Source organism: Electrona antarctica (genome assembly GCF_951216825.1).
Source record: "Electrona antarctica genome assembly, chromosome: 20".
Taxonomy (NCBI): Eukaryota; Metazoa; Chordata; class Actinopteri; order Myctophiformes; family Myctophidae; genus Electrona; species Electrona antarctica.
This window is the reverse complement of record NC_136801.1, coordinates 24280275-24294772: the sequence shown is the minus strand read 5'-3', so window position 1 is coordinate 24294772 and position 14498 is coordinate 24280275. Positions and strand designations below refer to the sequence as shown.

The 14498-nt window shown below is 46.9% G+C and overlaps 1 protein-coding gene across 5 annotated transcripts in view; it reads left to right on the top strand.

The window, feature by feature from the left end:
- LOC306913450 (rho GTPase-activating protein 21-B-like) overlaps positions 1 to 14498 on the top strand; it is a 124862-nt gene that overhangs the window by 44943 nt on the left and 65421 nt on the right. For 4 of the 5 annotated variants that reach the window (XM_079490106.1, XM_079490107.1, XM_079490105.1 and 1 more), the window contains one exon: positions 11630 to 11827. In XM_079490106.1, coding sequence (XP_079346232.1) covers positions 11630 to 11827 — 198 coding nt within the window. Of the gene's footprint in view, positions 1 to 11629; positions 11828 to 13966; positions 14031 to 14498 lie in introns of those variants that run through there. The other variant, XM_079490108.1, reaches the window with a different exon arrangement.

The following is a 14498-nucleotide window of genomic DNA, read 5'->3' as shown; positions in this document are numbered from 1 at the left end:
TTTCTGTGTGGGTACCAGGGGATCCTCGGCTAAATTATTTAATATTATTTAATATAGCGTTACAATAGTTATAATCATGTGAACAACTATATAAACAACCGTTTATATGTTGGCTATTCAAAAATAGCAGATGTACAAGATCACAGCGACGTTGTACTTGTGCTATTTTTTGTAATGATCCCAAGGCGTTCCCAGGCCAGCGTGAAGATCCATCTATACTTACAGTACATAAGCCTGCAAGGTCGTCGAGGCTACAGCAAGTGCTATGGGCTAAAGTGAAGTCTGAAGAGGTGATTACGGCGGGAGATTGGGAGTGAGTCTGCAGTTCTAACTCCAATTACTGAGGGAGCGGTGTCGAAGAAGAAAAAAAAACGCTGAGACAAAAAGTCAGTTTGAAGTGAACAGCCACCTGTAAATGACATGTCTTTTTTTGAATGGTTCTATACGTTGAGTTGTTGGGAATTGTCAGAACTGGTGGATGCTGAACTAGGGATGCACCGAAAGGGAAATTCTTGGCCAATACCGAATAATAGGAAACAGTTGGCTGAAAACCGAATATCCGAATATGATTAATATTATATATTTTTTTTCTGTCATGGCCGTACCTTAAAGCTTTATGGCAAAATAAATGGTTATGGACTTAACTTAAATAATAATCACTATTATGGGTCCATAAAGCATTTATTCAGCTCTTTTGAATGCATTCATTGCATACACTATTCGGTGATATATTTTCTGCCTATTCGGGCCGAAACCGAATAGGCCGAAAATGCATTTGTAGCAATTTTCTGCCGAATATTTTCTGCAGCTGAATATTCGGTGAATCACTTATTCCTGACTGTTGAATATTCTACTGAAACATTAGACGGACATCTCTCCAACTTCAGCTCCTGATGCCGGATAAACATCACTCAGCAGAAAATAAATGGTCAAATATTTAATCTGGTTTCACTTCACGGCCAAAGAGCTTTTCACTAAAAGCCATCGGGTTTCTGCCCGACTGCGACGATAAACTTATATGCACCCTCTTTGCTCTTTAAATAAAGACGTTGCCAAGAAGCTTCCGTGGGGAACGTGTTTACCTTGAGCCGTCTGAAAGGTGTCTCTGCCTGCAGGCGTCTCTCTTACATAACGAGCAGCCAGCCAGCGGCAGATGGATGGAGGGAGACTGATTGGAAGGGAAGGTCACAGGGTTTGCGTGTGTGTGTGTGTGTGTGTGTGGACCACAGCATGCAGGCTCCCCTCTTCTCACGTTGACGGTGAACGCATGCAAAGGTTATGGAGTTTGTACTGTACGTACATGTATGTGGCTGATGCTTGTTGTGTCAGCCACAACCGTTTCAGATGTGGGGGATCCGCGGCCAAACACACAGCACTTTGGGGGGAGGGGGGGTTCCTTGACTTATTGCTCGATGACACTGCTGTTCTCATTCAGAAACATAACCACTATATAGTCCATGTGTCATCAGGAGTGGTGAACCAATGACCTATTGGTCCTATCCCACCACACGATCATGTACATACCTATACATTTCATAACAAGATGCCAGGCACAGTGGACTGGCTGTATACACTATCATGTATACCTACAGTATACATTTCATAACAAGATGCCAGGCACAGTGTACTGGCTGTATACATAGCCTATCATGTACCTATACATTTCATAACAAGATGCCAGGCACAGTGTACTGGCTGTATACATAGCCTATCATGTACCTATACATTTCATATTAACATGATGCCAGGCACAGTGTACTGGCTGTGTACACTATATCAGGTTCCTATACATTTCATATAACGTGATGCCAGGCACAGTGTACTGGCTGTGTACATAGCCTATCATGTACCTATACATTTCATATTAACATGATACCAGGCACAGTGTACTGGCTGTGTACATAGCCTATCATGTACCTATACATTTCATATTAACGTGATGCCAGGCACAGTGTACTGGCTGTGTACATAGCCTATCATGTACCTATACATTTCATATTAACATGATACCAGGCACAGTGTACTGGCTGTGTACATAGCCTATCATGTACCTATACATTTCATATTAACATGATGCCAGGCACAGTGTACTGGCTGTGTACATAGCCTATCATGTACCTATACATTTCATATTAACATGATGCCAGGCACAGTGTACTGGCTGTGTACATATCCTATCATGTATACCTATACATTTCAGAGAGCCCGTATGGCGGTGCCTTATCTGCGTCGCCAACACTTGACTTCTTCCACGGACTGTGACAACAATGTGGGTTCCTAGAGCTCTCTGTCTGCTGCCCTGTGGCCTTCATGTCGCTGCTGCAGGGCGGAAACCTCTCATCTCCATAGTTTAACTTTTTGTGTTTTGTTCTTTTCGTAAAGTAACGCCCTACTTGATCATACTACAGCGTCACGCCAAGGTATCCAAGATGGCAGATCTACATTTGCGCAGCGTTTCGAGCTTGTAGATCTGCAACTTTGTGCTATTTTAGGAATTTGAATCCTGCAAAGTAACAGTTTTGGACAGACATGTGAGGTGTCTGACGATACGCTCCAGTGTTGCAGAGTTTGGAATGTCTCGTGTGTGTGTGTGTGGGGGGGGGGGGGTTATCTGTTTGTTCTAATAATTTATTGACTAATGCTGACACGTGTGTGTGTGTGTGTGTGTGTGTGTGTGTGTGTGCGTGTGCGTGCGTGCGTGCGTGCGCGAACGCATGTGTGTTTATGTGTAGTTTAGTGAGTTATTTGTATGATTTATTTACTATTCTCTGCACATGTGTATGACTGTGTGTGACTGTTTGTCTGTGTGTGTGCGTGCGGCCGTGCATGTTTCTGTGCAAATATGTGTGTGCGTGTGTTGGCCTGGTGCACAACATCAACAGAGAGAGAGTGAGAGAGAGAGAGAGATACAGGAAAGGGAGAGAGAACTCACTTCTGGCCACCCCAGCCAGATGTGTGTGTGTCAGTGAGTGCATGCTTGAGAGAGAGAGAGAGAGAGTTGTGTGTGTGGAGTGGGTGGGTGTGTGTTAGTCAGTGGGTCTGAGAGGCACTCTACAGCGCAGTGCACTCAGCCCTGGGCTCCCCTCTTGTAGAGAGAGAGAGAGCCTGGGCTCCCCTCTGGTTGAGTGGAAACATCATGTGTCTGTGGGACGCCCAGAGGAACAGCCCTGCTCCTCCACACTGAGAGAGAGAGAGAGAGACGAACACAGGCTACAGTCCCAGAGACCGTTCCTCCACACTGAGGACTCAAAGAGAGACATAGAGAGGAACACGGGCTACTCCCAGAGCCTGGGAGGAGGAGGAGGAGGAGGAGGAGGAGAAGTGGACGTATCGGATCGAAAACCCAAGAAGAGGAAACCGAAAGAAAGAACCCCAAAGTGTGGGAGAGAGAGAGAGAGCAGTCTGTGAGGAGCAGGGAGGGCCGTCTGTGTCCGTCCAGGAATACACAGCCTTGTTACGTCTTAGTTTTGTTTCTTCTAAATCCACTCGTCCAAGGTCTTGAGGAAGAGAGAGCCTGTTGGCTCCCAAATTTCATTGGGGAGCAGCAATACCCGCGTGCGGATTTGTCATTCTCATACGCCGTCTAAACCCGGTCTTACCATTTTATTTTGTTTTGTTTGACACACCAACCAACCCTTAGCCCCTACGTTTTGGCTATGCCATGCTGGCCATGCTAGCGCCGGCGGCCGGCTGCACCTCCTCCTCGGTGCCTCTGAAGGATTCTCGCCACGACCTCCTCCTCCGGGACGCAGAGGAGGAGGAGGAGGAGGACCACGTCGAGGTGGGATGCTGCTCCCCGACTCTCTCCACACCGCCCCCGTCCGGGGGGGCTTCATGCCCCTGGGCCCGCCTGGCGGGCGTGGAGGGCTGCCTGTCGGAGCCCTACTGCCTGTGGTTCCAGCTGCTGGCCAGGGCTTACTGGGGAGAGGTGGAGCTGGGGCTCAGTGGGCGACCCGACCACCACCAGCGCTCCTCTGTGTCCTGGGCCCGGCTCCGAGAGGCCTCCCGGCGGAACTGCGTGAGATCCAGGGTAAGAGAAGAGAAGGGAACCGGGACAGAAGTATACACAGTAGCTCGCTGCCCAGGTTGGGACACTTGTGTCCTAAGTTTCCCAGATTGGGACACTTGGTGACCCAATGGTTGACCTAAGTGTCGCTGCCCAGATTGGGACGCATGGGTCCCAAGGATTGACCTATAATTGACCTATAATTTTTCCTTTGGGACGTTGAAACGTGAACTGGTGAAGCTCCGGTTCTTCTTATTGTAAAGGTTTGGTGTTGTTGCGTCGCCGTCTACTAAGTAGAGTGGTCCTCAAAGTAAGTGCACTCCAGGGACTCTATAGAGTTCCAAATTGACCCTTATACAAGGCTGTAACTCTTGACGGTATACAGTACAAATGGAACCAAATGAACCAACCCCGAACCACTGTACTAAGTAGACGATAGCACATATGATGCCTCTATACGTCCTGTCAGTGGTTGGCTAACAGCGTATATAGGGTTACGTGGGAAGGCGTGTTTATTTTATTTGTATTTATTTATTTATTTTACGTGCGTCATTCAGCTCTCTGGCGAGCGGGGTATAGTCCTGTTTCACTCACTGACCGATATCTTTTGTTTTGTAACACGAGTGTGTCTCGTGTGTGGTGTGGTGTTTTGTGTGTGGCAGGGTTTCAGGTTTAGTTTATTATTGTACAGCTCCCCTCCGGTAGTTTCTGACGGATGCTGCTTAATGCCGAACGTGTTCGCAAAGACAATTGTCTCTCTTCCACTACTTGTTGCTGATGATGTGGCCACATTTTTCCAGTGTTTTATTTTCTCTCTCTCCCCCCTCTTGGAAAAACACAACCCCTTTTGATTTAGGCATCCTTTTGTCAATTTTAGTCATTTGGAGTATAAAGTCATTGCCTTCATTGAGTTATGAACCCAAGGTGGGGCTGGAGTTAGACCGAGGCATATTTTCCTTCGCAAAGTGAGCATGGGTGACTAATGCCGAAGAGGCGATGGTCCTGTGGTCTGCTAGCGAGAGGGAGAGGGGGAGAGAGAGAGAGTGAGGGAGGGAGGGGGGGGGGGGGGGGGTTCTTGGGGACATCAATATAGCAGAGGGTGATTCACTGCCTAAAACAACTCTGCAGAAACGGCCGGTTCTGCAGACGATGCCAGTCAAATCCTCCCAGACACACGTAGGAAAACGCACACACGCGCACACACGCATGCATGCAAATCCCCCCCCCCCCCCCCCCCCCCCCCCTCTCAGGCTGCGGTGCCATATGGCTGCACTGAGATCAAAAGCCCTGAATGCCCTCATATCACTTATTTCGATGCTGTCAGGGCGTTTTGTGAAAAGATCATTTGGTATTTGTGAACCGCACTGAACTTGAACTGGTTCAGACTCGTAACCAAGGCACTGTTGGTTGAACTAAGCTAAGGTGGCACTGCGTGAAAATAGGATTTAACGGGCAATTATGGGCACTGTATTTTGCCCGTAAACCTCAAGTTTAGCGGGCATATACAGTAATATATGGTAATTTGTTTGTTGGAAAGTTTATTCCAAGCTTTTTGCGCAGTCGGATAAGCGTGCCCACAGGGGGTGCGCACGCTTATCCGACACACCAAACGTCCGACATGCGAAAATCATCCGTTGCTCCCGACATACGTTGCCTCCCGCGTGCAGTTAGCGTTAGGTTAGGGTTTGGGGTAGGGTGTCGGTCTAATGACTGTCGGACTGTTGCTATATAGGAACTTATGCCTGTACCCGCCCGGCTCACAGCTGCATTTCCAAGCAATGGTTTCTCTATTTGCTGAACTTGAACTGTTTCAGACTCATAACCGAGGCACTGTTGGTTGAAGCTACGCTAAGGTGTCTCCATTAGCAATGGTTTCTCTATGCTTCTGCCCCCCCCCACCCGCCCATTCATAATTCAAGACGTTATTTATAGAGAGAGAGGTGTGTGTGTGTGTGTGTGTGTGTGTGTGTGTGTGTGTGTGTGTGTGTGTGTGTGTGTGTGTGTGTGTGTGTGTGTGTGTGTGTGTGTGTGTGTGTGTGTGTGTGTGTGTGTGTGTGTGTGTGTGTGTGTGTGTGTGTGTGTGTGTGTGTGTGTCCTCACATGCAGAAAACACAGGTGCTTTTTGTGACATCCTAAAAGGCTGTGCTGTTGCATAACACCAACTCCACATGAAACTGTTAATTGTGGAATCAAAACAAATAACCGAGAAACCGAACTGGATTTGAGACTCCTGTCCTGTCCTGTCCTGTCCTGTCCTGTCCTGTCCTGTCCTGTCCTGTCCTGTCCTGTCCTGTCCTGTCCTGTCCTGTCCTGTCCTGTCCTGTCCTGTCCCTGTCCCTGTCCTGTCCACTCTCCTCTCCTCTGCTGATTCTAGCTCCTATACCATGATGGGGGTCATGGTAATGGTTATGTCACCAGTCATAATGTCCACACCCAGCCCACTGACTCCCCTGGGATTCTTCTTCACATCTGCTGTTCCAAGACATACAGGAAGAGGAGGAGAGTATTTAGGGAGGAGTAGAGTATTTAAGACATACAGGGAGAGGAGGGGAGAGTATTTTGGAGTATTTTTGTACTGTAGATTATTTTGGGCCTATAGTGGCTTTCTTTTGGGCTTGTTTTCATAGACCTGGCTGCTTACTTCTATCGCAAAACCTGGCATCACTGACGAGGACGCAGTGGTGGAGTACTTAAGTAAAAGTATCAATACTGCAATGTAAAAGTTCAGAATTCAAAATGTACTTGTGTAAAAGTACAAAAGTGTTGACATCAAAATGTACAAAATGTCCCGTTTCAACTTTTCAAATGTCTAAAAATCTTTTGAAAATGTTATACATGCGATGCGAGTCATGCGACGCATTGTGAGCTTTTTTTCAAATGGCCGAAATGTATACGAAGCTGAAGTGTTTAATGTATGTTTTGTAATAATACTCAAAGTAACTAGTAACTAAAGTTTTTAAATTAATGTAGTGGAGTAAAAGTACGATATTTGCCTCTGAGATGTAATGGAGTAGAAGTCAAAGTATTGGAAATACTCAAGCAGAGTACAAATACTTAACCCATGTAGGCCCGGCAGTTTTCTGAAATACCTCATGTTTCTGTATCCGTGATGCTCCATATTTCATGTCAAGGACCCCAAAAATGATATGTAATTGCATGGCCACCGACCCCCATCTGAAAATATGTTATTCCAGTTCAACCCCTCAGAAGCAAAGATTTGAGTTAAAAACGTTGGCTCTGAAAGAATATATATTCAAAGATTTGTGCCGCATTTTCATGATTTTTCAAAAATAGCAGACCTACAAGCTCGTAGCGTGGCACTCGGTGCCGCGCTATGAGCTTGTAGATCTGCTATTTTTCAATAGCTAAAGTATAACATAATGCTAGAAACACAGTGCAGTAATTAAGTAAATGTACTTATAGTTACTTTCCAGCACTGCGAGGAGGCCCTGTGTTTGTCACTCAGACCGCGGTCTGGCCCTGGAGTGGCTGGCCGCGCGCCGCCGCCTGTTAGCGACGAGCGCTAACGCTAGTGCTGCGGTGCGACCGCCCACTCCACCGCTATTATGAATGATGGATGTGACACCCGTCTCACTGCTCTGAGAGAGAGAGTGAGAGAGAGAGAGAGAGAACACAGAGAGAGAGACGCGGTGGTCCCTCACACTGTAAAAAGCCTCAGAGTCCCATCATGTATCCATTTGTTCAGGAACCTCTTATGTCCGTGTTTTTTTGCGTATTTGTTTTTGTTTTCCGTGAATTAACACCCTATACCGCACCACTTTTTCATGTCAAGGACCCCCAAATTGACACTAAATAACCTACAGACCCCCTTTTGAAAAGACATGCCAGGGACCCCCATAAGAGAAGATTTTTACGGCTCTATAGCAGTGATTTTCAACGCGTTTAATTTCAAGGACCCCCAGTTTGACATGCATTAGTCTACGGACCACCCATGTAATAGCATTTATATCTCCGACCCCCGATTTATATTGTAAAATCAATGCTAATTTAACTCTGAGAGTGTACAAATGTACAAATGTACACTCTCAGAGTTACAGACCCATAAGGGTCTATTTGGTTCCAAATTATCATTTAACTGGGTCCCCCCTGGAACTCCCTCAAGTACCCCTGGGGGTCCCCGGACCCCACTTTGGGAACCACTGCCCTATACGGTTTCACACTAAGGAACTAAGCGTCAAAAGTAGCTGGGGGCGTGGCACGAAGCGACGCGCCTCCTTCGAGCTTGTCGATCTGCTAACTTTGTTTTGATGCTTTTGAATTCGGATCCATAAAGGTGACGGTTTTGGACGTGCAAGGTTTCTGAAGCGTTATTCATAGTCTGGATTTTCGGTGGTGAGGTGACCACCGAACTACAACATGACGTCACGAGCCGCGGTGAAGAGCAAACCACCGCCACGGCCCTTCTCTCTGTTTTTACTCACTATCGCTCAACGTTATTTCAGCTCCGGTGGTCAGCTCACTACCGGAGCGGTGGTCACCTCACCACCAGAGCGGTGGTCACCTCACCACCGGAGCGGTGCTCAGCTCACCACCAGAGCGGTGGTCACCTCACCACCGGAGCGGTGGTCACCTCCTCACCACCGAAAATCCAGACTATGAATGAGCCTTGACAGACCCAAGACTATTTGTAACTCTGCATGTACAACAAAATCTAACCCGAGTTGACTTTAACGGCGAGGATGTGTGTGTGTTGTACATGTGATGATGTGATTTATAGCGTGTTGTACACGTGATGATGTCACTAAAGGACCCGGGGAGTACTTTGGGGTCTCTCGATGGATATCTGGGATAAAGTTAACAAGGGATCTAGTCCGGGAAGCGGTGGATCATAGATCGCAGAGCAGCGCCTTTGTTTGCTCTGTGATTCGTCCATCCACACTTATTCCAGATGCGTGCGTGCGTGCGTGTGTGCGTGCGTGCGTGCGTGCGTGCGTGCGTGCGTGCGTGCGTGCGTGCGTGCGTGCGTGGTCTATCTTTGTGCGGTTATACTTTGTGTGTCGTGTATTTCTGTGGAAATACGCTTGCTGTGCGCACGTACATTCCCATGCTGTGTGTGTGTGTGTGTGTGTGTGCGTCAGTTGTGTCTGTGTGGGTTTGTATTTAGATTGTCTCCCTAACATTATCTTTAGGAAAACGGGGTCACAGCATGAAGCAAGAGCGTTGTGACTCACTGTGTTGTATCGCATCGCATGGTTACGGTTGCCACCTCAGACCACACCAGCCAGCCTATATAAGGCACCAGCGACCCTGAGCCTTTTAAACAACATGCAGCTTATAAAACAGGACACTTAACGCCGCGGCCGCCACGGGTGACTGCATGCAGCATGTGTGTTGTTGTGTTGCGTGGATGTAAACGCAGACGGCTCGTCATACTCTTCGTTGAATTGCGCTTTCGTCCTCGCCAAGCCTCGCGTTTCTACATAACTTGACGCGGTTATGCTTCGTTGCTACGTCCCCCCCCCGAAATGCCTCAGGGGGATGAGGGGTGTGACACATACAAATGTATTTAAAAACCGGACGGCAACAAAACCAACCACTGGGTAGAGACAGGAGAGCAGAGGCAACACACACACACACACACACACACACACACACACACACACACACACACACACACACACACACACACACACACACACACACACACACACACACACACACACACACACACACAGAGGACGAAGCACGCAACAGTCTTCAGAACATCATCGTGGTGAGCATGACTCAGGTCTTCCAGATAGACGCCATTTAGGCTTTAGTATTGTTGTGGGACATGGTTCCTGGTTGCATCTTAATGATCTTCCTCCAGTGACTTGTGGCTCACATGCTCTCGGTAGAGAGAGAGAGACAGCGACAGACCAGACCACACAGGACCTTTCTCCTCCGACAACCACAATTATTGCGAGTAGGGGGACTCTTTGACGTTCCTGGACGCATGATCGGAGGGGAACGTGACATGGGGATAACGAGTCCAGGAGAATCCATGATCAATATGGCCTCCTTGTTTAATAAGGTGTAATCCACTTCCACTCATTTGCAGTGTGTTGTTGGTGCACGTATACAGTGTGCAACATCACGCTCTGTGCGTTTAAAAGTTGTATCACAGAAGTAATTCAATTCTTTAGACATTAGTCTCGTGTCGCCAGACAACTATTCCACAATCTCCGGATGCCATATATAGAGCCTGGAACTACACCTCCCGGAATCCGAGTAATCTGTTTGTCATTTCCGTTCACAAAAATATATTTCAAAATATCTTTAGAACTGAATTATTTCCATTTCTGCTAAGCAGCAAGCTATATATGTTTAGATGATTTCTATTTGTATTAGGATCAATTTGCGCGACGAAACGGAAAAGTGTGGACGAGGCTTCACTTCCGCTCTGTGTCTTACTTATGATCAGAGCTTTCGTTGCTCGAGTCCAGACTGTAAGACGGAAGCATTCAAAAATTGTGAGAGGCAACAGTCTGGCTACGCGAGACTATAGACATAGATAGACCCTTCACTAGAGCGCTATACAGTCCTGTCCCACCCCTCCTTCCCGGGCACCGTCCCACCCCCCTTCCTGTGCACCGTCCCACCCCCCCTTCCCGGGCACCGCCCCACCCCCCCTTCCCGGGCACCGCCCCACCACCCTTCCCGGGCACCGTCCCATCACGTAGAGCTAGGGCATTAAGCAATTTATATATATATATATATTTTACATTTTTTATTTTTTTATTTTTTCCCCGATTTTGTAGGCCTCAAGATCAGGTAGATTATAGTTATAGTCACCAATGTACACATTTTTTAAATGTACACATTTATTTCCCCAAATAAAATATTTTTTTCTTTACATACAGTAATAGGTAGTTAAACAACTAGTCGACTAGTAAACTAGGCAACTAGTAAAAAAGACTAGAAGTGAATGCCCTACGTAGAGCTAGAACCACCTCATGGCCTTGACCGCAGAACGACACCCTGTTATTCAGCAGCAACAACCAGTCAGTCTCCATAATGTGATAACATGAAGACCAACAGAGGCAGTTGAGTCTCTCCTATATGGCCATGGGCCGTTTCATCTTCTCAAGACAGACGCCTCTTTGTTTTGAGGGCGAAAGCTGCTTTACTTTAGTTCTGCCATGCAGGGAGCAAACACAGAGAAGAGTGGCTGTAAATGTGATGCAACTATGAGGCTAAATCCGAAGCTGTGTGAAAATGTAAGGACTTCATTTGTATTCTATTTTATCATCATGAAGTCATTCTCTGTTCGGTCCCCCATGATTACTTTTCAGAATGGAGGGATGCATGCCATGACGTGACGCAATGTTTTCTGTTTTAAGATTTTTTTTTCAATCTAACACGCCCCCCCGCAGTTCCTTTTCAAATATCTCATTCCAAACTGCGACAGGAGTCTCTCTCTCTCTCTCTCTCTCTCTCTCTCTCTCTCTCTCTCTCCTCATACATCCTTGGGGGGGTTCTTCCAGTGTCCGGTGGCGGTGAAATTCAGCGGTGCCTTGGATGAAACAGTTATTTACAGGGGTGACCTGAAGCTTGAGAACCACTGTACTTATAATGACTTCTTCTTCTCTCTCTCTCTTTTCCCGCTCTTTTCCTCACCAGGCCAATAAGCAGAAGGATGGGCGTGACCAGAGCGACACGTCGGCCATGCCGTCCCCCGGCGGCGGCGAGGGGGAGGAGCCTTTCTCCTGGCCGGGGCCCAAGACGCTCCGCCTGCGGCGCACCTCCCAGGGCTTCGGCTTCACGCTGCGACACTTCATCGTCTACCCGCCCGAGTCGGCCGTGCACTCCTCCCTCAAGGTAATAACTATAATAATAGTATTCTATACGTTCTTGGAGCGAGCGAGGTGACATTGAAGAGGCTTTGGATGTATAGTGGTTAATTGGAGTAGTCAGCTGTAGGGTGGGGGTAAGGAACTGGGATGGGACATTGTGCATTTGTTTGTTTAACTTTTTGTTTTTTGCTACAATTTGCTTTGTATTTATGGACATTTCCTGATGTTTCTTTGAAGATTTTGTTTAGTATTTGTGCTGCCATGTGGTTGTGGGGGGAAAAATATATGTAAATAAAAAATCTATAAACAAGAATAATAATAATAATAATAATAATAATATCACCATGTAGGAAATCCAAAAAGGTCAAAGTACTCACATTTCCATGTCTTTATTGGCACACACCAATTGGCACCACACTGATTGATACCTGTCCATTCAAACTCTGGACGGGCCCGCTCCAAAGTTATTAGTGCAGCCGCACCTGGCAGCCAGCGAAAAGTTCTCAACAGGCCCGAAAATGAAGGCCCAGCCCTACCTGGGCCCTCATCAAACCCTCACTACACTGCCCCCGCTGCCACCCTTAGATCTCCATATATGTTGATCTGACCTCATCAAACCCCATACACTCAAGACGCACTCCATATATGGTCAGTACAGAATTCATTCCATATGTTGATCTGACCCCCCATGCCAAAGCGCCAGCGCTCGCCCAGCAGTCTGCCGTCAACGAGGCACTTCTCGCACTCAGGGTGTCTTACTGGTAATAGTAATAAATAGAACATACAACTCTAATAACTAGAAAATACTGTTCCTGAAGAAACCGTGTGGTAATAATCGATAACAATAGTGGACTTGCTACTCGAGAGGACAAGAACCACAGCTGAGCACAATAGGATCCACAAAAAAGGTTATTGTATTGAATTATTAACAACATTGGCCCGGTTTCCCAAAGGACACATGGTGTAAGAGGTATGGTGTTGCACATGCTCAGATGCCCTCTAGGCTGCACACAGAAGCCTGTGAACATAGACATTTCGTGCATAGATGTGCCAAGCAATGGCCTGGTATGGTAGGCCTCAGGCCTCAAGCCTCAGGCCTCAGGCCTGAGGCCTGGTATGGTAGGCCTCAGGTCTACCATTCTGAAATTTAATTTCATAATATTTGGACAGCTGACAGTATGTCTACCAGAATGGTAGACCTGAGGCCTGAGGCCTACCATTGCATGGCACATCTATGCACGGAATGTCTATGTTCACAGGCTTCTGTGTGCAGCCTAGAGGGCATCTGAGCATGTGCAATACCATACCTCTTACACCATGTGTCCTTTGGGAAACCAGGCCATTGTCTCTTAAAATGTATTTTCTGCACTAGGGTGGTGCAGTCAGGTAAAGTCTGCCCACCACCACCACCACCACGAGGTTGTGTGTTCAAATCCAGACGCGTTATTATGAGCTTCTAGATTGGCTATTTTCAGAAGCATAGAATTCTGCTGGATCTCTTTCACACTAGTCCCTCCCTAACATTTTTATTCTAGGTTGTATTTGTTGAAATTGTCAGTATAATTAGTTTTTTTTATTTAATTTGCGTTGTCATAAAAAATTTCATCATAGTTTTAGTTGACAGAATGAACACTATAGTGTGTCCAATGTGACTCCATTATACGCACATCATTTCACATTGGGAGGCTTGTGTTGTTGCACCTGGGATTTTGCATTACATCAGCAGCACATTGTGGCTGCCTTGTGACTGAATCCTGATGCTACAGCGTTATTTCTGTAGTCTCTTTAATGGCCTCACACTGCAGGGAGAGTTCAGTTCAGTGCCTCTGCTGCATTACTGCCGGCTTTCCTCTAATGGGAAAATGCTACGATGGTTTCAAGACACAAATTTGCAGCAGGGCCCTGACCTGTGTGCGTGCGTGCGTGCGTGCGTGCGTGCGTGCGTGCGTGCGTGCGTGCGTGCGTGCGTGCGTGCGTGCGTGCGTGCGTGCGTGCGCGCGCAACAGTGATAATTCAGGATGAGTTGTGTTTATTTAGTTGTGAAGTGTGTTTTGACAACCTCTTCAGCGTACTAGGCGAGGGCTGATTTCATACCACGGTCTCTTCTTTCGTATAGCTGTTGGCGGCAGTTCTGACAGTTTGGATGGGAAACCAAAAGGCGCTGTTGTCTCGATGCTTCAGAGACGTTTTCATGCAACCAGAATGACTCTTCAACGTTTTCTCCCTTGGTATTTTTGGGTGGGCCTATTTTGTCTCCCTGGCTATATTGGGTGGGCCCAATTTTTTTCCAAATGCACCGATGACTTCAATTCAATCTGGTCCGCTTTGTGTGTGGACTGTGGACCAGTACTGTATCTGTCAGACAGATATTCTGTCTCTTTCTTGGAAATGCTATTAAAACAGCGCATGGCCGCATGTACTCTTCTAACGTGAGACTGGATAGACATGTGCTCTTCTAACGTGAGACTGGATAGACATGTACTCTTCTAACGTGAGACTGGATAGACATGCGCTGCTGGCATTCAAGCTACTGCAAAAAGGCACATTTATTCAATTCACTTTGTTTTCCTGTTGACAATAATGTCCACGTTACTAATAATCATAAGAAAAACGCAGCACTTCTCGGAACTATTGATTACAACCGTTTAAATACTCAGCCAGTCAGGTCACAATTACTTTCACAACGGTAATAATCC